Consider the following 27,102-nt stretch of genomic DNA (forward strand, 5'->3'; position numbering starts at 1 on the left):
CTTACTTTTCTGAAGGGTTTTTTTTTTAAATAATGTGCTGATATGGGAAACGCAAATGAATGGAAGGAATTGAAAGCTGCAGCAAGTTCAAAATTACAGTGATAAAGGAACAGGAGGAATCTTTTCATGCATAGATAAAAGTGAACAGGCAGAACCGGTGTTGAAAACTGTTATGCTTTGTGGCTGTTATAGTTTGGAATGAATGTGTCTTTATCCCTTTCCCATTTTCACTATTCAGCCCACCGCAATACTTAGAAAAAAATGTATGCTGAATGTCTTTCCAGGTTCAAAACCATACAATACCATTACAAAAACAATTGTATTTCTTTAAAAGGGACCCTTGTGGCCCAAAGTGAGAATATTTTAGGCAGAACTACAGAGAAGCATATTTGGACAGATGCCCAAATGAGAAGGATGAGAATGTGTGTTCTCAGTTGCTGTGGATTCCAATAGCATCTGTGCTTACACACTAAGGTTCTGGTAAAAGTCAAAGCTTCTGACTCACTGGTCTGGCTTTCAAGTCACACAACAGCCAGCAAAAAGACCCCACATATCAAAGCCAAAATGAATTAATCTGGTAAATGTGGGACTTTCTGCTGACAGCATTCCAACTCTGTTGGTAGTAGGTAGGAATCAGGAAATGCACAATCTTTTACAAGAACACAGCCATTTCTTAACTGGTTTTTAAACAAAGCACCAAACAATCACCTTGTACCTCAGTGGACAGAAGGCTCAATGATACATAGATATCCAGAAAGCTGGTTTTGCCTAACAGACCCAGGCTCTAAATCTTTGACAAACATTAGCATGCTTGACAGCTTTCCATCTGCCCCCAAAAGCATAAAGTACCTTACACAGTTTTGGCTTGTGAGGGGCAATGGATGAGAATGTTAGGTTTGAGATGTGGGAGAACGCAAGCCCAAAATCTCTGCTCAGCCACAAAGCTTACTGGGAAGCAGGCAAGAGACTTGGGGATAAGGTACTGTCCTACAATATGACCTCAAACTGTTCTAAAGGCTGTAAAACATATGGTTATACTTAGATCTGAAATGCTGCTCACTTTTATATTTCCAGAGAGCAGCCATTGCCGCTCCCCCCACCCCCCGCCAGACATTCAGCAACCTGAAAACTTTTTGCACATTTCACATAGGCTAATTTTTATCATGTCTGAATAACATACCCTATACTCCATTTTACTTATTAAAAGCAATTATCTCCCGCCCTTCTATCCAAAAAAGACTTTCCAAGTGGATTACAACAATGTACAGATATTAAAAAAACACAGTAAAAAAACAACACTATCAGATATTATCATTAAAGTCAACAACATTTACCACCACGTGGCTCTAATGACTTTAAAACCAGTATTAACATCCCAGGTTCTTAAAACCATGTAATTGGCAACATAACCTGGAGAAGCCCTGATTAAAAATTTTTACAACACAATAGAATGCCAGAAAGAATGGCTCCCTTCTGAGCAAATTCCAAAGCCATGGCATCGTTAAAGAGCAAGCACCCTCCATTTGCTACCCTCCATACCTCCAATGTTGGGGGCATACAGAGAAGGGGCATCACCAGACTACTGGAATAAGAATGAAGACTTGGCCATGCCTACATGGTGACTGACTGGCTTATTGGTCAAGGGGTGGGGGCTTGCAGGACTTCCTTAGGGCCTGTTGATCAGCACCGGCAAGATGGTAACAGCCAGAGGCTCACCACTAGCATCTTTAGCTTAAATCCATTCCTCTATGTATCAAGACCTGGCAGTTCCCATCTAGCTTCCATCAGCTATCCAAACGTACCCAACAGTTTTCTAGGGGGAACTCACCATGGCCACGGCAAGACTTCTCAGAAATTCCAAGTCAGCCATAGAGGGGGAAGGTTCTCTCCCTGCCTCTCTTTCACCTAGAACAGACCAAGCGCTGTTCATACCCACGTGCTGCAGTGGGCAGGCAGAACAAACTGCTTTTCTGCCTCTGAACTAAAGGGTAAAAAACCTCCTCTATGACATGGAGAAAAATCCTTCCCCAAGTCCACATCCTCAACAGAGTTACACTCTGAAATGATCTAACCATCAAGTTGCACAAATTGGGTTGTTGTTCTCAAAAAGGTCAGACAAGCCTGAGCTACAAAACCAGGAGCTTAGGTGGAAAAGCTGTCAACCCGCTCGACTCAGCTTGTCAGAGAGCAATTTGAAAACCCCAGTTATAGAGAAATATGCACAGTAATAAGATGAAGAATAAACTTCAAGAACGTATCAGGAAAAAAAGGACATTTTGAGCATATGAGAGCAGTGCTGAAAATATTCTCTAGTGGAGTTTCCGGCGATGACAAAAACATTACCGCCAATTACCCCTGGTTTATCTGGCAAATCTTACAACCTTCAGGCTCCAGCTACACCAAAGCGTTGTAGTATGAATCTGTGTTGGAGCCCTCTAGGACTCTGACTCACTCTTGCCTTTACTGGAAAGAAAATGACTGCTGTGGCTTTAATATATTCCCAACCAACAGAAGGGATAAGAAGCCTCCAGAAAGTTGTGGACTGATCAGTTTTGCAAAAATAACAAAAAGTAACAGCTAGAGGGATGTCCTGAGCAAAGATGGATGTCTTTTCTCAGCCGCCAAGAAACATGGGGCTTCTGTATCTTTCTCCTCTCACCTAAGGGCAGAACTAGATGTTACATGAAGCCCCATGATTATTTTTCTCGTCAATCACTTCAAAAAGAAAAATACAGCCGTGGGGCTGAAGGAAGACAGATGCAGCAAGGAAGAGGGTATAACAACTTTTCCTCTCTGTGCTGTTTGTCCATTGAGCCCCTTCCTCCCAGTTGCTATTACTCTTGCTAAGGAACATTCATAGATGTTCATTTTTCCCCCCCCCCCGCACAGGTAAAAGATACAAGGGGGAGGGGGAATGGAAAAAGCATGTAAGCCAAATCCTGTTCTGCAGCAGGATGCAAATCTGCTCCTGCCTTCCAGTGTTCTGAACCAATGAGTGCAAAGGCACTGAAATAACTGATGAAGACAAGGTGCATTTTTAACTTTTATGAAATTAAAAATTATTATACTAATATTTAATACAATTAAATGTTTTAAAAGATATTTTTAGATGTCCTTAGCCCCCTGCCATAACATTTCTGGCTACTGGACCAACTCTAATAAAGACCAAATGAAAAGGTTTGAACAGAAGTAGGCATCTTTTGGGTCTTGTCTGTATTAAAAATGTGAATTGCAGGAGCAGAGAACTTCAACAACCTGCATATTCAGAAAAGTTATATAACATGGTTTACATCCTGCTCCACTTCTGAAACAAGGTACAAGTGGAAACCTCTCTCCATGGTGTGGCCACTTTTATGTTCCAAATGTGAGCAGGAATGGATAGCTTCAAAGACCGTTTTTGAAAAATGATTTGTGTTCTACCAGCATTTCCAGATCAGCATTGCCCAACTTTCTGCTCAGGAAATCAGAGCCCCCCCAAAGAAAAGCTACTTACGAAAAGGCGAAGGCCACAAGAGCCCCACTGACCACAATAAAATCCAGGATGTTCCAGAGGTCACGGAAATAGGAGCCAGGGTGCAGGATCAGTCCCAGGTCAATCATCTACACAGGAATCAAAAGCAGAGCAAAAGGCTTCAGGCATACATTAATGTTTACACACACACACAGCTACAGCAAATCTGCCCTTTCAGTGCTGAATGGACTGCAAAGAGGAAAAGAATGTAGCACCCTTAGAGTCCACTCTGCAACAAACCAACCCTCCCTTTACCACCAAAATGATCCTTGTTGGGGGGCTTAAAAACCATGAAATCTTAACCGGTTGCAACTGACTATTGGTGTTGACTTGTGGTAATGGAAAGCAACCACTGCTGTTACACTGGAAAAAAAGCTTATATGGGAAGACATGCAACCTCTCAATCCTGAATCAATGTGAGCATCACCCTTACGCAAGTCCGTTTCTGACTGTTAGTCAACTATCCATGAAATAAATCAAGATGGGTAGCCATGTTAGTCTGTCTGTAGCAGCAGAAAAGAGCAAGAGCCTTAAAGACTAAAAATAATTGTGGCAGGGTATGAGCTTTCGTGAGCCACTGCTCATTTCTTCAGATACCAGTAGATACCAGGTGACAGAACAAGACAGGGTTGGTGGCATCCACTGGAAGGCCTACTGAACCTGGGGGTCATGAAACTCTCCGGAGGCCATGGAGAGTGAACCCAAGCAGGCTACTCAAGACTGCTCTCTAGTGGGTAGGGTGCCCATTCTGTCATTCGGGGGGCGGGGGCGCCTGCTGGCACTGACCATGATGGGAAGAGAGGGTGAGCAGGTGGGCTTACAGGGAACCAACTGTGTGTGAAGGACAACTGGAATGAGGCCTTTGGTGCACAATTGGCTGTGGGGCAATGCCTTAAAGACAGTTGTGAAGTACATGCAGGGGTGGCCAGTGGAGGAGAACTGGACACTGTGTAGCAAGGGGCCAGGTACAGCTAACCATGGTGCTCCCAACACTCTTGCAATAATGAAAGTGGAATGCCACAACCACAACTGGAAGTGTTTATTTTGCACCTGGAAAGGATGGAGCTGCCACCACTGCCGAGGAATCTCTAAAGGTCACCAACTGAATGATGCTTACATCTGCTAAAAGGACCAAAAGGAGATTCTTACCTTTATCACCATCTCAAAAGTAAAGACACCAGTAAATATGTAATCCAGGTACTTGAGAGCCTAAAATCAGAATAAGAGACTTGGTTGAAAAGGTGGACCGATCTATACAAGAACAGCAGAGAAAGAATGGGGCTTCTATAGGAGTGGATGTTACTACTATAACTCTGCATGGTCAACTTAAGATTCCATGGTATGACAGGGGCACACTTTCATAACAGGGGCACACTTTTGTTTCTGGATTAAAAATGGTGGCACTCTTACAGTCAAAAAGAGATGTGGGATTGGATAAGATGGTACCCTTCCACTAAGTAAGAAATCTCCTCTTCCATTCCAAGAACTCCTTCATCCAACAGAAGATTTCTCACAGTGCAAGGGAATCATTGGCTCTAACATTAGCTTAGTCAATAAGTGCTTAGAATCAGAACCATGATTTCTTGGAAATGGTGATATTTCCTCTGCCATGCATTACTTTCAGTAGGATGTGCATACTGATGTCCCAGTTGCTCCAGCAATGCGGAATGAGTTTCCCAAAGCAGCTCCAGATTGGGGCAACAATGGCTATGAACAAGTGCGCAAAATGCAGGAAAGAGTAGAAGACAGGGATTTCTCATGAATATTTTTCTGCTGCACCGGAATGACAACTTTAGCAGCAAAAATTTAACCTTGTGAAATTTCAACATAGCACAACTACTCACCTCATTTCTTGGCGACTCAGCTTGCACTGGGTCTTCAGCAGCCAATGCAATGCTGCTGAGCGCTATAACAATGAGGATGACCATTTCAAAGTAACGCATGTTCACAATGTAATGACATAGGCGCCGGATTCTGAAGGAGGCAAAGAAAAAAGCACAAGGAAGAGCTGGCTCTGCTACGAGCTACTGCACATGAGCACTCATCTCCAAAGTTATGAAGTTGGTAGGGGCAACTTGCCAGAAAGGATAACTGAATTTAACAAGAATGAGAAAGATTTATCTATACTATGGAAGGGCACGAACCAAACCCCAAAGCAAAACTCATGATTAATTTTGCCCTATTTGTGATTCAAGAAACGAAGTCCATGGCGGGTCTACTGTCATGGACTTCCACGAACTTTTAAGGCAATTCATGGATTCGTGCTGGTTCCTGGCCAAAGCAGAAAGCTGCAAAAACAGCTGAGCGGCTGGGGCTCCCTGCCACTCAGCTGTTTCAGGATTTCTGTTGCAGTCCCTATAAAGTTTAAACTGCTCCCTGATGCTCGGCTGTTTAAAGGGGCTTTCTGTGACAGCTAGTCCCCAGGGCTTGCTGCCCAAGAAAGCTCCTTTAAACAACTGAGAGGCAGGGAGCAAATTGCTTTGCCCAGAGCAGAAAGCACAGGTCACAAACCCATATGAATTAATTTGTTTCGCAAACCTTTGGTTGGTATAGTTGGTATAGTTTCGTGGTTAGCCACGAACCGAACTGCAAAAATGCAGTTCGTGTCCATCCCTAATCTATGCAAATATTTCCACTGAAGTTGTATTAACTGAAATGCTTAGTATTTATTAAGCAGTTCCAATACTGAGTAGGTGTTAGTGAAGATGGTATGAATAATTTTTACAACTAGTTTGATGCTGCACTTTTGATTGTAATACAAGGAAGCCAAGAAAATATTTGAAACCAAGAATCTGTTTAGTCAATAGAATTGGTTCTTTGTTAACAGTGTATTTATTTTACTTATTTGATTTATACCCTGCTTTTATTCTGTTACAAGTGATTTAGTTTCACCAAGGGGGCCATATCACATTCCAAGAAGAAAAAGGATCAAAGAAAATCTCAACATATATTGCCAAGCGATAGATAAATACAAAATCGGCAGGCAAATGCCTTATACAAAAAGATATTGAAGCATATACAAAATGTATTTAATATATTCCATAGTCATTAAAACATAAAAAGATTCCAGATGACATACTCATGTTGAATCTTCAAAGGCGTATCAAGAGGGTATGGAGATAAGACATGTTCTCCTTTCCCCAAGCTCCCCACCATTCATAGGTGCCATATCCTGTCCAAACAAGTTCGAAGTCCCCAATTATCATTAAACTGAAGAGCACCAAAAAATACTGCAAAATAGACTCACAAAACAGAAAAACAGCTGAGATAACTTACGGGTTGGTAGGACTTAGAACGAACATGGAGCTGTAAGGCAGGATTGGTTTCGGTCCATTTTTTGTCAAGTCATCAGCATCCATGTCTTTCTTCTCTTCTGTTTTTGTTTCAAATTCAACATTATTCACTGCAGTGAAGCCAAAAGGGAACAGGCATCAAAAGAGGGGATTCTAAACTTATTTAAAGATTTTACCGTCAGTATACTGCCTGGCCCAATTAATAAGTTAGTCAATTTATTTAATTTGTATCATTAATTTGTATCATGTTATCATTATACAGAGCTATACTAGGTGCCACACAAAAGTTATGAGAAAACTTCCTTTGCCTGCTGCCATTGAATGTAATACAAAAACGTATATATTGCAGTGCTTCTACAGAAACACTTCGCACAAGATCCCGAGTGAAGGCGACAAAGAGTGGATGTGAAGGACCATTTGACAACCCATTTAGCCTTATGTTACTAAAAGGGATGATTTCAAACTTCCCATTCCTTCAAATTCCATTTTCACTTTGCTTTTTCCTTACAGAAACTAAATATACTTTATTTTTGCACAGTTTTTGGTTTTGCTGCACTGAATTTTCCCCATGAAATGTACACGTTTCAACAATATTTGCATATCAAAAATTGCATTAAGTATGCACATGATATATAACGCACATATACTCTGTACACATGAATAATGTATCAGATGCATATAAAACTATTGTAGAAGCACTTGAAATGAAGAAATGAGACACGAGCAACTGGGTTAAAGTAGATTTTATTAACGGCTGGTCTATATCAACAAAGAACCTTGCCCTACTTTTAAAAGGTGGATTTCTGGCTAGCAAGTAGGTCACCACGACAACCAGTGTTTTGCATGTGCGCACGCGCACACATGCCCCAATCCAAACTCTGCCAGTGTTTCTACTGTCTTTGTTAATCCTCAGCAGGAGCAGTTTTCGCCTACACATAAAGCAGTGCTGAGAGGTGTTAAGTGTCATCTCCAACCCTTCCACGAGCTTAGTGGATGCTGTTCAGCACAAAGGGTGCCCCATCCTCAATCTATCTGGCTGCTTGAGTCATTGATGAGCTGATGCAAGGAACAGCCTTTCATCCACAGTGGACTCAGAGTATCTGTCCAATGCCCTACCTATACTGTGGCAACCTACCCTATTCATGCCAAGCTATGGCCTACCCAGTCTCAAGACCAGGCCAAACTACATGTAATCACCAATCCTGGAACAATGTAAAGCAGGCGGAAAAGAAGGCATCCTCCACTGCCAATTTTAAAAATCCTGTTAATCTGTTTAACAGCAACATTATTCCAAAGGGCAGGTGGGACAGTCAGCTTGCAGAAAGCCTGCAAAGTAGTATCAAAACCAGCTTTCAATAGCTGCTGAACTCTCTTTTGCCCATAGGCCACCCTCTATGAAGCAGCAAACAGCTCAAAGTTTCTCCGATAGGATCCTCATGCCCTATTCAAATAGTGGGAGGGGCTGATACAAAAGCTGCACCAGAGCCCTATAGGCTGTGAACTGGTTTACGATGCATGTATACAACACACATTAATCTACACATTCAACACTGAAAAGGGGAGAACTAAAACAGGTTACCAAAAATATAAGCAAATATCAAGAGAAACAAAACAGGAGCACTTGCTCATCCCTAGTTTTCATGCTTCTGCACCCGACCAAGGTGACTAAGCCACTCTGAGTCTCATCCAAGATGCTACCCACAGCCTTAGTGCCGATCATTGTTTCAGGTCATCAGCAACACAGGCCCCGGTCACACGGAGCATTAGGCACGCTAGAGAGACGGAAGATAGGCAGATTTTCCGGGCGCGATCTCACCGCCACATCTGGGAAGCGTAGAGCTCCCGAGGCTACCCGCGGAAGATGCGGGGTAAAAAACTAGTACCTCGGAGGTACTAGTTTCTGGAAACCGCGGGGCAAGGGCAGGCGTCTGATCGCGTTTCCGGTGGTAGTTCCGGCACCTGCCCATGTCCCCTCGCAAAAAGGGTTTTTTTCCCCAAGTCTCCACAGATGCACACAAGCACCCAACGAAGCATGCGCACATTTAAGTTTTTAAAACAAGCCACTCCGCTTCTTTGCCGCGTGTGTGATCGGCACCTACCCCCTTAACCACGGGAGCTCACAGGGACCTCAACCCGAAGCCTGATTGCACAGTCACGCGTTAGTTTGCTCCGGGGCAAACAGCCACGCCTCCCCCTCACATTTTCCTGCCTGTGTGGCCGAGGCCACAGTTTGCTATCTCACAACCAGGGAGTTGTACTAGAGCTGAAGATTCCATTATTCAGACACACCTGCCAAGTTGGAAGCACTCACTTGGAATGATGGTAGCATCCCCTGGAGGTGCAGTGACAGTGACAGGAATGTTCACAGTGGCAGTTTTGTCCAGTGACGGCTGACCCATGCGGGTGACATTCTTCTGGTTATCAGCGTCTTCTGGCTGTTCAGGCACTCTCTGTAGACAGGTACTTGGCAGGGTGTGCAGCGGGGCAACAATCACACTCCCGCCAGCCTCTGTGTCACATTGACCTTCCCTGAAATGCAAAAGCAGAGATTATAAATTCACCCCAGGTCTGCAGCTCTGTTAGCTTCTCAAGAGGAAGTTATTTGACAACCTGACTCCGACTTGACTTTGCAGTAAGATCCCAGACTGACAGATCGTCACCCTTCATCATAAAATTCTCCTTATCCAAATTTCTCCTCAGATTTTGATGTACTGAATTGCCTGGTTTTGTTTTTCAGGTGGATCTACGGTACTAGGAATCCTTCATGGTTTCACTTTTTATTTCCAGGTTTTATACAAATGATATATGCAGTTTGCTACAGTTTTCAGTTCCCTCTATTTATTTGCCCCCCCCAATCAATGCAGACAGATCAACTGATAAAACAGTATTTTTAAAAAGCTATTGGATAAAATCATATGTGTGATTCCATAATGTATTTTTGTGCAATGTTTTAATGTAGTGCAACAATGAATGAAAGATTTTGATACACTCAACATGATCCTATAAAAACTTATTTTTATAGCATTTTCTCAATGCACACATGAATGCTGATGAAGTAGAGGAGGAAACTCGAAGGGCTGGAAGGATGCAGCAGAGTCGAAATGCTCAGCTCCTGTATTCATTTTAGAAATTCTGGAGGGTTAGAACACAGTGCAAAATGAAATGCCAGAACAATCAAGGAATGACATGGGAAAAATCCTCTTATCCCAGTTTGTTCATTCTCATTCTTTCTCACACTTTCAGGATTTTTGCTCCAGCTTTCTATTCAAAAGTAACATCAAGAGCAGCTTACTGAATCAAAACAATCAAAACATTAAAACAACCGCTTTCAAACAATACTATGGAACCAGCAGTCAACAAATACATATCTTATACAAAGAAGCAGCTGCCTTCAGTGTAGAGATGATGAAAGCAAGGAACAAACTTCACCTGGTGCCTGAAAGATAGTATTAAAGGAACCAAGCAAATCTGACTGGGCAAGAAATTCTATAAATGGGGAGGCATCAAAGAAAAGCATTTCCCCCGATTACTGCCTGTCTAACCTCTGAAAGCAGAAGCACATGAAGAAAGGCCTGTGATGCAGATCTTAATGGCTGGCTAGGTTCCTACAGGAGCAAGCAGTCCTTAAGAGTACCCCAGACAGTTCCAGGCGGTCAAAGGCCACACTTTGAATTTTACTTGGAAACAAACTCAAAGCCAGGTGAACTCTTTACCTGAGGTCTACAGAGAGGTCCTTCATTGGGGGGGGGGGGGGTTCATATGTCTCACTTCATTGCATTTTTTACACTACAATCTTCTCCATTAGAATTCCTACAGCAAATGTTACATTTCAAACTTCACATCATCAGTATTATAACTGGATTTATGGAACTTAAATACCATAGCGAAGCACGGGTATCAGGCTAGTTTTAAATAAAAGCTTATCGAAGGTATCCTTCATTGTCTGGAGGACTGGGTTCATGACATTTCAGCTGGGCTAGTGAGGCAACCTTGGCCTTACAGAATTTATCAAGAAGCTTGGAAAATAATTCACCAGGAATAGGATTTGCTTAAGAATCCGTTCACAGTCACAGAATGCAAACCAGAGGATCGAAAATGGTTTCAGTGATACGAGGGCAGGCACACAGTGGTTTTTCTGGCAATACTCACAAAAGGTTCTCTTCTGTGCCCTGCTGATTAATTGGTTGTGGAGTGTAAATAGCTTTCTAGTATATCATTACAGCTCAGGAATGATTCCAAAATCCAAAATCTTTAAATCAGGCCACTGCAGGGGGCCTCTAGCAGCCAAAAATCTACATGCTAGCACCTTCCCTACCCCCAATGGATTAACAGCAAACCCAGATAAGAAAGGGAACAATTTATTCCAAATTATAGCTCATATCTGTCATTCATGACTTCCCCATTCCCACTCCTCAAACACACAAGCATTCCATTACTTCAGAGTTTAATATTATCATGCAGACACTTTGATTAGGGGGCAATTCCTGAATTGTTCCACAACTGGGGGGGGGGGACCAGAAGGGGGGCTGCAGAGACCATTAGCCCTCAATTTGGAGCCAGTGTCTGCTTCTGTCTAGTAAAAGAAAAAAGAAAAGCTGATAGGTCTCAGGGAAGTTTGATAGTGTACAGGCCCAGAGTGTCCTAAAGTGGCAGAAAGATTGCAAACACAACCCATGGGGGACAGTCAGGCCTATCTGAATATAGTTCCAGACCTAGCAGCAAACAGCCTATGTATAACTCGTGTGCCTGCTATACACACACCACTAACCCAACCATTAAACGGCATGATGGGAAACAAACAGAAGTGAGAAGCAGACATCACCCTCTCCTTAAAAATAGAAGAGCCTATCTTAGATGAAGTTAGCAGATGCAGCTTTAAGCAACAAGGCGTAAAAAAGTTCACTCCTTGTACCTGCCAGCCTGTTTCTTTGCCTGCTTCCCCTAGCCTTTTCGCATACTTCTCAAACGGAATCTACTGAATTCCAGAACTGAGTGCATCATTTGATGCCAATATGGACCTAGTCCTTGAACTGGCTTTTTCGCTTTTAATATAGCATCAGCCTTGACCATGCCATTCACCCCTGCATCAGTGCAGAGGCTGCCTCCCGGCCAACTCACCTTGGCTGGTGATTCCTCAGTTCCTTCTCCCCAAGTTCTCCCTCCTTCTCACCATTCTCCTTCTCCACCGACTCGTAAGTTGACAGTGCCTTATGCCGTGTCTTGTGCCTTCTGTGAGGTTCTTCACAGCCCTCTCCTTTAGAGCCTGGATCACCTTCCCGATTCCCAGGCCTGGATCCTCCTCGGTGTCGTGAACGGCGCTCAGTCTTGGTGCCGTTGACTGTACCGTTGCCTTCTTTGGCTTGCCGTTCTGCTGAATGCCGGTGACTGCGGTGGCGCCTGTGCTCCCTCTCGGCTCCCTCTTCCATTGACCCGCGGCGGTGATGCCGTCTGCCTCCTTCCTGGGTTCTGTTGCGCTCACTTTTCCCTTCTTTGCCGCCACCCTCACCCTCTTTGCTCCGGCTCCTGTGAGGCCTGTGGCATTCCTCCTTATTGTTTGTGCCAGACTCCCCATTCTCTTCCTTTGGCACATTGCTCTTTTCTTGCTCTCCAGCCTTGTCTTTGTCTCTGTGCCGATGGTGCTTCCAGGGACCCTCGGTGCACTCGGCTGGAGCAGAATTTGCCTGCTCTGCTGATTCCTGGACATCAGTGGGGCTTAGCTTACTGCCGTTGCTGTTCTGGCCTTCGCTGCTCCTTGGCTCAACCACCAGGGGACGATCCAAATGAGTTTTCATGTCTGGACGAATGTGGAGGGTGGTAGCGTAGCGCACCCTATCCTCTGGATCCAGTTCATTATATAGTGCTTCACAGCTAGTCCGGAAATTGTGCATACGGATCTGGCTGGTTCTCTGCTCCCACACAGATTTTGATTTGGAGGCATTCTGCTGTTTGCTACAGAAGAGAGGGGGGAACAGGGGAACGGGAATTAGCGGGAGGAAGGGGAGCAGAGGGCAGAGAAGGTTACCATTTAATCAAGATGAAATGACAACAGCTTTCAGAACTGCAAAATCTAGCCAAAATAAAAACAGGAACAATGAAGGGATGGCCAGCTGAATACACAAGAGGAGGTGAAGCCAGTGCAAAAACCACAAATATCAATTTGCCCTCTGTGTTCTCCATCCTAGTGCTGTGAGGTTAGTTGCCTTTGAAAAATCAGTTCATTTAGAGGGATGCCAAACTCTACAATAAAGGGTTCCATGCCTTTATACATTTATATATATATATAAAAAGCCACAGCATTCCAATACTCCTTCCAAACAACCCAAGAACTGTACTCCCCTCTCCGTATCATCCCCATTGTGCCCTCTTGTCATGAGGAATAGCCAGGGAGAATATAAGGTGGTTTTAAGCAAGAGCTATTTTAAAAACCAATTTGCATCAACATACTAAATTAAAATTTACATGGCAAAGAACCACTTCATTGACGGCTCAGTAGTGACACACATATGTTACCGAAGATGAGTAGGAAGAAGTCATGGGTAACAACAGGGTATCATAGCCCCCAAGACTTGTGCCAGAAGGCTTTTTAATAAGTTAATTGTGAGAAGCCTGTAATTTAGATGTGTTGAGGACTCTAGTCACCATTTTGTTCAAATTCGGCTGTGTTTCTAGAATGTGACGTTTTGCCCTTTTTTCAGCAGTCAGGATGAGGCGTGCTCTCTTCAAAGGAAAATGGAAGGCAAAATGAAACAACTAGTACACCTTTAGGACCTCAAGCCAAAATGCTTCTCATTTGCTAACAGTTTTCTTTTTCTTTAAAAAAAACTAAGGAAAGGTGATTGTAGAATGTTTTCTAGGTTCATGTGCAGCAGCCAGAATTCAGAATGACGTAGAGAAGCTAAATTGCAAACTAAATGCCCTTGCAATAGCAACCAGTTATCTTTTTAATCTGCAAGTTCTGTGAAAGCTAAGGCCCCAGGCAGAGAGCAAATCTTCCATCAGACCCAAACATTCATGTCTGCATGACCCTATAAGCTCAGTGCCAGAATGTATGGTTTGTATCCCAAAAATCCTGGGTTTTATCCCAACCATCTCATGGTGGTACTATTAGATCCATGACTACAAATAGAGGTGCAGCTCTCCTCTATGAAATGTAGTGCCTTTAGCTGATTTTAGAAGAAGCTGAGGCTTCTCCTTCAGAGGCATGGCCTGGCCACAGGTAATTGTGTTCTGATCACATCCATGGCTGGATTACGGCAATGCATTCTGTGCTGGGTTGCCTCTGTAATATTGTTGCATGGTATAAGTTATGGGGAGCTCATTTTTCGTCAGTTGTAGAAGAACTGCACTGGCTGTTCACCAGTTCACTCGGGGGCACAATTCCAAAGGCTTGGCTGTTACTTTTAAAGTCCTAAATTGTCTTGGTCCAGGGTACTTTAAATACTGCTTGAGCTAAGATTCTCTATGGAAGCCCTGCCCAACAGGATCCATTTTCTGATGGAACACAGGTAGCCATTAGAGACAGAGACTTCTCTGCTTCGGCACATCATCAATGGAATCCCCTCTGCTGGCTAGTGCGAAGAAGAGGAAGGAGGAGGAGGAGGAGATTGGATTTATACCCTGCCCTTCACTACCTGAAGGAGTCTCAGAGCAGCTTACAAACTCCTTTCCCTTCCCCTCCCCACAACAGACACCCTATGAGGGAGGTGGGGCTGAGAGAGCTCTGACAGAAAGTGCTCTTTTTCGAAGACAGCTCTGACAGAACTATGGCTTGCCCAAGGTCATCCAGCAGGTACAAGTGGAGGAGTGGGGAATCAAGCCCGGTTCTCCCAGATTAGAGTCCGCGCACTTAACCACTGCACCAAACTGGATTCTTGATTTTCCAGTGCATCGTGAATAAATTTCCTTTTTTTCATGCTTTTTGCTATTTTTTAACAATCTCCCTCTGGATGATTAAGGGGAACCATCTGCAACAGAGTTCCTCCCCATTGACTTCAGTGTATCTCTGCTCAGGATGGCACTGTAAATTCACCTCCTACATGGGCTGTAAATGTTTTATTACTGATCCTTGCTGCTATCAATATTTTAACACTATTGCTCATTGGATTGTTTTGTTTTGTTCTACTGTTGGTCTTGTTAATTGTGATAGATTGGTGTGTTTCATTGCTTAATTAAGCTGGAGGTAGCCTCACTAGCAGGTCTAGCTGTTTGTGTGGGGGTGGGTGGAGGATGTAATAAATATTTTATATGAATAGTTAAATGACACTCAAGTAGCAGGGCAGTTGGAGAGATGCTGCCTGACACCCTGGAGAGCCACTGCCACTCAGAGTAAACAATGCTGGGCTAGGACAACTGGCATAAGGCAGCTTCCTGCATCCACATAAACCAAACCTTGCAAATGAATAATAATCTGAATGGGCTAGTCTACACATGTAGCAGAATGACATTGCAGAATGGACTCTACCACCACAGACTGCAGGTAAGGGATTACAGGATGGTCCTCTGGATTAATCATCGGCCATTAAGTGGAAAACTATCACAGAATGTGAGGAGTTAGGCGAGAATCTTTTGCCCTGATCTGCTAATCATTTTTTTTCATTTGGGGAGTTTTTACATACAGATGCATAAAATATTACTTTTCCCACCTGCAGTCTGAAGTGGAGCAGCCCATTCTACCATCTCCGAATTCTACCACCTCATTCTGCTGCGGTTGTAGACCAGGGCTGTCTCAGGAGAAAGGAAAAGACAAAACAACAAGAAGAAAACGCCCTTGGCATATTGCTTGTGCATGTGTCTTTGTGTGTGTGTGTGTGTGTGTGAAAGAGAGAGAGAGAAACAGCAGGTCACTCATGTGAACAATGTATGTATTCTGGCAATTCATACACTAGCCTTAATTCAAATCAAAGGAAATTTTGCTCCTGACTTCAGCAAACCCTCTGGTGTATAAGATATGACTCATACCTTCTCTTGTGACATATCAGGTGGCAGCAATCAAACAGATCACAAATACACAGACATCAAAATGCTACATTCATAGATTAAGAAGAACAAGAGTAAATTCATTTAGTAATGAACGAATCAATTGCTAACTTTAGGAAACACTACCAACATTGTCATTTGGGACTCCTGCAGCTGCTCTCCACTGTGGTAAGCCCCCTGGCAGCCTGTGGGGAAGATCTGGACCCAAAATCAACTTTTTAATCTGCCCCTTCCTGGTCCTATCAGTTTTTAATTTCTTTGAAGAGTCTGACCATTCACAGAAGAAAAATATTGTTTCCCCAAATTACACAAAAAATTTTGAGATACTCCACACTTTATCATGACATCTCTCATTTGGATGTTGCATGTAACACCAGGTGTACCTGACACCAACATTGGCAAGTCTTTACTGTGAAAAGGCCTAGTCTATTATGCAACCTGGCCACCTCTGAAGGGATCAGATTGTTCAGCAAAATACACTTTTGGCTTCTGGCCCACTGGCTGAAGTCTAGAATGGCATTCAGGATTTCAACAGGTGGATGTACATATGTCATGAACAATAAACAAAAATAAAACTAACATGTGCGAGGCTCAGCTTTGTCCCAGTCCACATGACTCCCAAAAGGGATGCCAGTTCCTCTTCCGCATGTGGCCCTGGCCCTATCTAGGATATCCTATTGCTCCTGGACCTCATTTTGAGAGGAGAGGATGTTCACTGCTACTCAGGTCCACCTATTCTGCCTCCTTGTTTTGCTGCCCTCACAGAGTTTGCAGAGGAGTCCTTGGACCTCTCCTGTTGTGGTTTGAGCATCTCCATACAGGCACTGCAAACCTCTCCCCACTTCTCAAGCCTCTAGCATCTCTTTTGCCCTGGATATGCCATTGTCTATGCTGACTGGGCATCTTCCCCCCACCATTTCCATCGCTTTGGCCAGGCCCTGCTGCCTGACAGCTTGCCACTGCTCAGCTTGCAATGACTATTGCACTGTTGGTGTTCCCAGACAGTGGTCATCAGTGGTGGACTGCTTCTCAGTCTCTGGGTGATGTTGACCAAGAAGGCAAGTTCCAAAATTCAAGATAAAACTAACAAGGCCCTATCCACAGATTTACAATCTAACAAACTTCTCTTGTTCTGAAATACTCCCAGATAAACTTCCGTGGTTTCAAGTTCCACACACATCAAGTGAAGCACCTTGAAGCCAGAATGATTTATTGTGACCAAACCTTTTGTGGACTAGAAACGACAGAAGCTTCAGCCGCAATAAATGCATTTGTATTTCAGGTGTCACAAGACTCTTTGTGGGCTTTGCTGCAACAGACTTATATGGCTGTCCCTCTGGAATATACTGTGTGAAAAGCTGGTACTCTGCCGACAGCACCTTACTTGCTGTTTTAATTGGTTTTCAAATATATTAAGAGTACACATTTGCTACTTAAAAGGCAATTAACTCAGAGGTGCAAAGTGGTCCTCTTGTGTTTGAATGTTGGAGCACTATAAATGAAACCTGGCTTCTCTTAAGAGTGCTAATGGGAATTTACAGTAGGACAATCACTCAGGTATTAACAAGCCCATTTTACAATCTTTGCATCCTCCATAAGAACCGTAAGGCTACAGCATAACATTTTGCCAAACCTGTAAATACCCCAGCCACATGAGTAACTCTGCAGGAGTAGCTACTGCTGTTGCACTGTGTACTCTTTTCCCCTGTTACCTGTACCACTGGCTAGTGGGGAAACATGAAATCCTAAGGACATAATGCTGGCATTAGCTCTGGCATAATGTAGCATTGTAACTGGACCAGAAAATCAGCCTCTGGGGAGTGTTTTGATCATTTAGGGAAAGTGCTACATAAACGTGAAGTGTTATTGGCATTGCTACTGTTTTAACACCTGTCTAGTTCAGACCTACATAATATGCTGAAGTAACAAATAACATATATACTACAGGAGTAAGAAAGCCTTCCAAAAGTCGAGGCCTGATTAATTCTACCCATCCCATCGCTGGATGTAATTCAATAAGAACCTCCATCTGCTCCACTCTCCAACTCATAGCCACCTTACTCTGTTATAATTCTATATCAGTTCAGCCAAACTGGAGTGTTTAAACATCTATACTTTCATATTTAAAAATGATTTGTTGTCTGAACTTGTATCTGGTTGTGGACTGTAATAAACTATATTCATTCATAGTCACCTTTTAAAAGTTACTGTGTTGAACCATTTGGTGAACAAACATTCTCCTCCTGAACCCAGTTCTTCTGTTCAAATTGTACTACTCCAGTGCCCCCACTTTGCAAACTCAATAGGAAGACTCAGCAAGTACCACATGGTAACTGCCTGGGACAACCGGGGTCATGGCCAAATTACCACAAGATATTCCGAAGGATCGCACAGTCATAGCATCTTTCAGCCTTACAGCAGTGATAAAGCAACCACGTGGCGATTTGTAAAGCAAAGTGGGTGGTAGATGGTTAGGGCCCTGTGCATAGTAAAGGAGGAATCAGGGCTGAAGGGATTTCGTTGAATTCCAGCCCTGCAGTTTCTGGGTATCAGGCCTTAAACTGAACCCCTGTGAACTGTCTTAAATGATCATGTGCTGGACCATTTCAGAACATAGGACATAAATGTCAGTGCTCTGGCAAAACAAATGCTCCCAGCTTGCAGCAAACCAGCATGGCTAGGCTAGAACTCTTCTTCTTGTCACACAACTTTCCCTTTTTAAATGTAGAAAACTGAGTCTAGCAGTCCAAAGTCAACTAGGAAAATGGCTTTAGCAGGAGGATGCCAATGATACTTAACCCTGCCCCCTCAAAGTTGCAGGCACAACCTGCAAGGCATTTAACTGGACTTCTCTCTTCTCAGCATGCTCCACAGCCAGCCTCTATAATCAGTGGCAGAGCGCCACCTGCACATGACCAAGGTCAGGAAGTGGCTTGTATTCCCCTTAGCTTCCCCCTTCCAGCCACATGTTCCCAAGTACATACTGACTCCCAACCAGAGAGCAACACATCCCAGCAGTTCATTAGATGTTCCACAGAAACAGCCCACCACTGGGTCTACTACATTTTAAAATACAACACAGCTTGCTGAGTGAAAAGAAGGCAATCCCTCCCAGCCATACTTCAATTTAGAGGGAGAATAGAAGACTGTTTCATGTTGGTCTTTGTACAGCCAGAGACAATGCTGGCTTAAAAGAGAATCCATGAGCTGACTCAACAGTAGGCAGCTTCATATCCTGCTATGGACTGTAATAATTTCTGAGGCAGCCTTGCTGTAGAACTGTTTTGGGGTGGAAAAACCAAATCCAGAAGTTCAACTGGTGGGGGGGGGGGGAAAGAAAACCATCTGACCAGACCACTTGGGATCAAGAGAAGCCACAAAACAGGAGCACAAGGGGCAAGAGGGAGATAAAGGAAAACACACAAAGTGCATGCAAGCGCATGAAGGAGGGGGGAGAAGGAATGGAATGACTAAAAGTCACACAACTGAGTTGCTTTATGAGCAACTCGCAAGCATTACAGGGTAATGCTGTCCACTTTCTACTCCAGCAAAATTTCCACAATAAAGTGAATGACTTGAGCAACAGTATGTACAAGGGAGAGGGGGGAATCTAATTGTGTATGTATGTCAATCATCAATCTATGTACTGAATATTGTATACAGAGGGCAACTCACGGTGAATTTATGCTGGAGACTGACGAGCTGCGAGATACAGTACCTCGAGTTTGCTTTACAAAACTGTACATGCAAGAAACAAAAGAACAAAAAACAAAAAGTGAGAAGAAAACAGCCCCCCAGGAGAATAAGAAAGCTAAGAGACATCCAGAGGAGACTCGGACAGGCTCTGGGTCCCATCAGGTGGAGGCTGGAACGTGCATCTCAAATGGAGCCCAGGCAAGCTTCAGGAAAGGTGGCAGCCACAGAGCCGTCACCTGCTAGTTGAAAGGGAAAATATAAAACCAAAGCAAAGCACCAAAACTAGGCAAAAGTAGACCCCAAACCACAAAGATATCAGAACACGATGCTTTTACATTTATGCCTCTCCATAAAGAAATCATCACCATATATCTTTGAAGGTAGAGTTACAATCGTAAGTTCTAATAAAGGTACCAGTACATTCCGTAATAGTTCTAAAACATAGGATAATGATTCCTGGTTGCTGCTCTGTTATGGAATTATAAATGAAGGGACCAGCAGAGGCTACAAAAAATATATTTTCCAAACCACTTCCTCTGAAGTAGGCTATAACATAAACAGAAAAGCATCCTTGACAGTCACTGGCCCATGTTTTTCCTGAGAAGTTCCAAAACAGACAATCCTATACCTTCTTCAGATAGGTAACTATTACAGTTAACAGTCTCTTTGATTTAAATCTCTTTGATTTACGCTAGTAAATGGCTCAATTGTCATAGTTGTGACAAAAGATCTCCAGGCTTTCTCACCTTCCCTTGTTTCTGTTGTTTGGTCTACTGAAGGTAAATCCTACTGAAGTGGGATTGTGGAGTCAGCAGCTGCTGATTCCTTCTGCTAAAGCAGAACAGAATTGACTCTAAGGGAGAGGGAACGGTGGGACTCAGGCTGGTTCTGCATTGGCTTTTCCCTCTGTTGTTTTAGCAAACCCACATTGGAACAGAAATTCCCCTCTGCATTGCATGCTGCTTTCACTTCCTTTGATCGTCAGATTTTATGGTACCTTCTGCATAGATTTATGGCCATTTTATGGCCATTCAGGGTGAACTTTGCAGTCAGTAAGGCGTTGGCCTTGGGTATTTGAATGTGGTTTTGACCTGCATTTTTTCCTCCCAGTTGAGAAAATGTGGAGCAAATGCTAGATGCAGAATTGCCCAATTGACTTTTCCTTCCACAGGCCTGTCTCTGAGTGACTGAAGATAGAGATGCTCACACTTTCAAACACTAAATCTCAGTGAGGAAGAAGAATAGCTGACATCACCTTTTCATTTTCTGGCTTTGAAATAAAATCAGCAGACTGGTTTAAGGAGGGATGAACAGCAGAGTTTACCTTGGTCTCCCAGGCCAGGTTGTCTAACCACTTGGCCCAAGAAACTCACCTGCTGCCCATTTTTGGATGACTCTTTCTTCATCAGCAGCTGCTGAGATCAGAACATACACAAAGCAAAATGGCCTGAGATGGGAAGAGAAGCCTAATTCATCATAGTCTCCCTGACTACATTCTCCACCAAGCTAGTCTCAGAATGTTACTTTTCCCTTGTTTTGGTATCAATGCCCTTATCAGCTGATAAACATACCCAGGACTTCCAGTATTTCAGTAAAATGGTACATGTTAATTCATCTTCCTGAACTATACAAACAGTACCAGGCACACAATTCTAAATTAGTCTTGGCTAGTTTTGGATGGTGGTATCAAACCTTGGCCGTGATGCTTTTGTTGCTATAACCTAAGTGCCCCCCCCTTTTCTTTTTGCTATGGAGCAGAGACAGCCAATTTCCAAAGCCCAGGGAGCTGTACGCTCCCTGACTAATCTGCTCATGATTTGCCACATCATCATTTCCAGGCCTGGAGTACAGAAAACATGACACAAGTGCATTAGTCTCTCATCTTTTACCCTCTGCTAAAGCTGGTTAGATGTGTATCTTCATCGTCTTCTGTCTATTCTGAGCTTGGCAGCTCTTACATGTTTTGAGTAGAGGGTGGTGTGAGGACTGCAGAGAAAACTGAGTCACTTCCACCTTTGAACATTCTCTTTTGGTACACTGAGCCTGCTGAGGCATTGGTGAAACACTGCACAGGCCAAAGTCACACTGCAGATCTGATGCAAATGCCATCTTAACTATATAGCATCCCATTAATGAGGCTGGTTCACTGTGCCCTCATCTATAGATCTGAAACACTTCTGAGTAATATGACTGTAATTGCTTATCTTCTGTGGGAGCGGGATGCGAAACAGCAGCTGTTTCTGTAATATTATCCAAAGTGTCTCATGAGTTTATGTTATGTACGATGGTGGAAGCCATTTTTTTTAAAATTCAGGCCTGCTTGGCCAACTTTAAATACTAAAAAGTATTTAAAGCATGGGTAGTTCCTGTTGCTTAAAAAAACAAACCAACAAACCAGAAGATTATTATAGACTGAAGGAGGTAACATTTGGTCCCCTTAGTCTAAGTTTTACAACCTACAAATTCAATGTCAGAAGGTTTGGGCTATGTCACATTACTGAGGGAAACTGAATTGTCAGTCATCATCTAATTGTAGTCTATTATCTTTTCTAAGGCTTCCAAGGATACAGTTCTTTTTTCCTATTACCAGACTGGCCAACTGGAAAAGTTGTTTATCTTTAGTCAGATGCCTCAATCTGAACTTTAATTTCTTAATAGCAATCTTAACTCTTGGTAACTAACAATAGAACAAATCTGAAATCTAATAATTTCTCTGCATAATTACCAAAACAAAAATTTTGGATGCTAGACTAAGCTGGCCAATGTATTTATAGTCCAAAATGCACTTCACCGACTAGCTGAATACATCTTTGGAACTGTCATACTTGGCTTCCTTTAAGACCTCTTCCCCTAAATAAGGACATTAAGGAACCATTACTTTCAGACACCCACATTTATAAATGCCTTTTAAATGTTGATTCTGTTCTATTGTAATCCAGACACAAAAGAAAATAGAGATTTACAGGATGAGCTCACACACTCAGGCCAAGGACCATCACTCTATGGTGAAAGAACTTATGCACTCAGTCCTACCTACTAGGCATATTAAGCCCATGGTCAGAGGCTCAATCCACATGGTCCTCATCTTTTAACTAGAGGAAAATAACATGAATTAAGTCCTTCTAAGTCAGGAGCATGCAGTTCACACCATGTCTTATACAGTGAAAATGAGCCTATATATCTGCTCCACCACAGAATGACAATCATTGGGTGAATCATGTTCCCTCTAAGCTGAGTTAATGTGAGTTAGCTCACAGTTTTTTAGCTTCCAGCTCACACATATTTGTCTTAGCTCAGGAAGGATGGCTCCAGAGCAAACTAATTTATGCAGTAGCCAAATCGCTTGCTAACAACTTTAACGCCAGTAGCTCACAAAGTAGAGTTTTGGAGTCAATGCATTGCCTCGTCCTTAGAAGTGGAAAGATTAGTGATCCTGCTCAGAGCTACTTACCATCAGGAACAAACCAGAGGCCCCCCACCCCCAAGAAAGAACCTTGCAGGTTACAGGGTGGAGATAAGAAGGTGTTTGCCGATTCATGACTAGATCACAACAAGGTTAAAAAAAGCAGACTGACAAAGTTATCTCACGTGGACACACAGTTAAGAGGAAAGACTGAAAGGGAAGAATCAGCAAAACAGAGCTGACATCTGTTGTAATGCCTATACAATTCTTTCAGCAAAATATGATATATATTCAGATATTTTTCTCTTTGTGGTATGAACCAACCTCCATGTCTGATAACTAATGCTGAACAGTTCCCAAAACAAATGGAAATGCTGAAAATTTTGTCTTGAAGGAAGAACACTTCTCTTTGTGCCACCAAAAATTTGTACAAAAAGGTCCGATGAGCTGCCTTGGTAAAAACAGACTAATAAATGTAAGTGGGTTACAATATCCGGTCATTCAACTACCATCTCAGGATGTCAATATATATCTGGCAAACCAAAGCAAGATTTTGTAATTAGACTGAGTACCTCCCTTGCATTTGTGTTGCCAGCCAATTTTGTAGTTCTCTTACCTATTTAAGAGCAAGAAGTCAATTCGCCACACAAATCAATGAGATTTAACAGTCCTGAGCAGAATTACCCCCGCCTAAGTCCATTGACTTCAATGGATTTTAAAGGGTGTAACTTGGCTTAGGACTGCACTGTTAAACAACTGTACTACACAGAGTGCTTTCCAAATAGAAAATACTCAAGGGAAATCTCTCTGCAATATGAAGGATATTGAAAGTTGGTCTAGAGACTTCATACCTGGCTGATTTATTGGTTATTTTCAGGCATGGTTGTAGAATTCTCCCCGGATGAAAAGGAGTCTTCTGTTATGCATTTTAATACAGTATTTATACATACAACATATGTCATTTATATGCATATTATGCATAAAACATACAATGCTGACTTATTAAAATATAAGTTAATGCTGAACATTCAAGAAAATTTCTCTGTGAGGGAACAAAAAATGGCATGAAAATAAAAAGCAATGGGTTCAATTTGCACTAGGGAGAAGCAAAATCAAAACAGGGCTATCACTGAACCAGCAAGTGTTTAATATATTCAACAGCATTCCTACAGGTGTGGGTCAGTCTACATACCTACCAAAAGTTCCCAGGTCAGACTCGCTCACTGCTCTGAGCAACTAGTAGACTTGGTTCTGATTAGCTGGAGACAGGCTTTTCCTTGCTTACCCCATCCCCCCACCCCACCATGCCTTTAACTGCACAGGACCAAGATCAGATAAGTGTAGCTGTCACTGCATGGTTCATGCTGGGAGATCTTGCATTAGAGGTAAGTTTTATTCTAACCACTACTACCTTCTGGGGCTTGACAGTGATACTGTTCTTTGGTCCCCTGCCTAAAAGCAGAACAGCTCAGTTCTACTCTGAATGCCTTGATGAACTGGTATCCTTTTATTGTTTTTACCCATAGGCCTTTTTGTACATGACGTTGGTGGTTCTCTCTTAAGATAAAGAATCTGGAGGATAAACCCGAAGTGACGGATTTGTCAACTGTCTAAGCAAATTAAGGCAAAAGAGGCTTCAAGAAGACAGAGTTGCCCAAGAGGGTAGCATAAAGGTTCTCTTTGACGCAAGGACTTGAAAATGTTTTTAAGGGAGCTTTTGATAGACCTTCAAACTGCAAGCCACAGAAACCTTGAATGACTGAGAAGAAGCAGGTCAACTCAAGACCAAAACCCTGGGATCCTATTAGACAAGCTCACTCTGAAAGGCCATTTTCCTTAAAGGGCCAATTTCCCCTTTCCCTAGTAGTTATTACTCTCACCAAACCAAGTGTACCAATGACTTGACTAACTGTTCCCACGTGGTAATCTGTCCTGGAGATGAAATAACTCTTTGGGTTCACCTTGGAATTGGACTCAAAAACATTTCCAAAAAACTACCCAGTGTACACTAGGCATTTGGACACAGCTGGAATGGTGTCCAAAGTAAGGAAGAAGTAAGAAGAGACAGAGGGAGGGACAGAGACTTTTCCTATTTGTGTGTCTAGCTGTCTGCGGGCATTGCCTGCCTGCACAGGCACATATATGAACCTGCCTTCTGCAGAGTCAGACCACTGCTTTATAAAAGTCAGTACTGTCTACTCTGATGGGCAGCATCTCTTCAAGGTCTTGGGTAGTGGTCTTTCAGATTACCTTCTACCTGGACATTTTAACAGTAGATGCTAGGGATTGAATTTGAGATTTTGTGCAAGAAAAGCAGATGCTCTGCCAGTAAGGCTTAGCCACAGCCACAACCTGACTTTGCGGGGAGATGAGGAGAAAGAGGAGTAATATGGGGAGGCAGGGTAAGAAGAGGTCTTCTTCATTACATGTATATATTCTAAGCTGGAGAAGGAATCAGGGGTCTAAAGCTCTCTAATGTGTTGAAGGTAAGCGCTGCAAACTGCTGTATGAGTTTGGACAGCACCTCTACTTTGTGCAAATGAATAGTTCACATAATATACAATACTGAATGTAGTAAGAAGGCCATGTTGCCAAATCCAACTCATAAAACAATAAAAAGGAAACAAGAGGGGGACCCGCGATACTCGCGGGGGGGGAGGAAGCAGTAGGAGTAGGGAAGTCGGCGCTGCTCTCTCTCCCTTCCCCCCCCGGCCCTCACTACTCTTCCACCCCCCCAATCCCGGCACACCTTCCAAAGCAGTCCGCCGGGCGAGCTCTGCCGGGGCAGGCGGCGGGCTTCTCCTCTGGGGAAGGAGGCGGTGACGGCGCGGCAGGAGGAGGGCCTGGCAGGGGCTCGGCCACCTCGTGGCTCGACGGGCTCAACCTGGTGCAAGTCGGTATGTGGGGTGAGGGGCGAGCCGGTCTGGGGCTGCCCCTCGCTACTCTCCCCACCCCCCGGCTCCGAGCCAAGGGCCGAGCGGCGTGCCGCTCAGCCCTCGCCGCTCTGCCTCCCCCCCTGCTCGCCGTTCCCCTCGCAAGCGGCGGCGGCGGCCTTCGCAGAGCGTTCCGTGCGCACGCGCCCAGAACGCTCCAAGTGGCCCCGGAGCGAAGATTTAGATATCCGCACAGACAGGGCCACTTGGCTATTAGATATATAGATGATAAACAGAAAAGGTAACAAATAACAAAACAAGAATGAGTAAGTCAACAGCACACACAAAAAGTAAAAGTAAATGTTTTATTTAAAAAACCCTCTCGTTCTACTACTACTAGGAAAGTGGAAGCCAGGCCCATGGAGGCTACAATTCATCATATATTCTCTCCCAGGATACAGTGAAACTGTACATGGAACTAATTTAATGGCCAAGAACAGCTCAGTATCTTCCTGTCTGTGGGAACACTTCTTTCCATACCATTGAGAGTTTGTTGTCTGATTACAGTGAATCAGTTCATCACTACAGCTTGGGCTCAAGTAATGCTTGAATGGAGGTCAAGGCCTTTCAAGTTCTTTAATGGCTCTGGATGTTTCTTCAATAGGTCTCCACATAGTTCCTGGGCATGATACCTATCAGAGCTCTAGGGAGAATCAGGGTGTATGTGTGTGTGAGAGAGAGAGACAGAGAAAAAGATGCAGAAAGAAAGCTACAACTTGGCTGTAAGTAAAGAAGAAGAATAGAAGAGATTGGATTTATACCCTGCCCTTCACTCAGAGTCTCAAAGTGGCTTACAAACTCCTTTCCCTTCCCCTGAGGTGCAAGGGTTCTCTATCTGAGGAACAGATGCTGGGAAGTAGATCTGCTGCCCTGCAGGAGTATCTTTTTCTTTCACTTGTGCTCTACTTGTATAGTTGTAAATAAAGCAAAAATCACTTGTATGACCATGCATCCAATGGAAATCCAGTGCTGGCAACCACTGTCCATGGAAATTCCCACTGCATGGAGAGGTAGAGAGTCCACAACAGTGTTTTCTGCTCTCATTCCATAGATCTTTGAACAAAGCCCTCCTCCAGGTTTCACCACTATCTCAATTAAGACTGGTGGCCACAAGCAAAGGTCCTTTTAGCTATGGTATCATGGCTGTGAATCTTCCTCTGTGATTCTATGATACTTTTTTTTTTCTTTAAAGGAGCCCAGGGGGCCATTTCCAATTGGGGGAATGGAATGGGACAAAGAGTTAGCCCTGTCATTGTCTCCCAGCACCGCAGCTCAGATCTGTTTCTGTCT

The 27,102-nt window shown here is 43.4% G+C and overlaps 1 protein-coding gene across 1 annotated transcript in view; it reads right to left on the minus strand.

Annotated features, from left to right (window-relative positions):
* CACNA1B (calcium channel, voltage-dependent, N type, alpha 1B subunit) overlaps nt 1–27,102 on the minus strand; it is a 562,801-nt gene that overhangs the window by 120,664 nt on the left and 415,035 nt on the right. Inside the window, exons 20-25 of the mRNA XM_015421148.1 lie at nt 11,923–12,753; nt 9,116–9,333; nt 6,788–6,914; nt 5,356–5,485; nt 4,661–4,720; nt 3,494–3,600 (exon numbers count right to left, since the gene is read on the minus strand). Of these exons, the coding sequence (XP_015276634.1) occupies nt 3,494–3,600; nt 4,661–4,720; nt 5,356–5,485; nt 6,788–6,914; nt 9,116–9,333; nt 11,923–12,753 (1,473 nt within the window). The remainder of the gene's footprint in view (nt 1–3,493; nt 3,601–4,660; nt 4,721–5,355; nt 5,486–6,787; nt 6,915–9,115; nt 9,334–11,922; nt 12,754–27,102) is intronic.

The sequence above is a fragment of the Gekko japonicus genome, unplaced genomic scaffold (genome assembly GCF_001447785.1).
Source record: "Gekko japonicus isolate JY-2015 unplaced genomic scaffold, Gekko_japonicus_V1.1 scaffold40, whole genome shotgun sequence".
In the NCBI taxonomy this organism is placed as follows: domain Eukaryota; kingdom Metazoa; phylum Chordata; class Lepidosauria; order Squamata; family Gekkonidae; genus Gekko; species Gekko japonicus.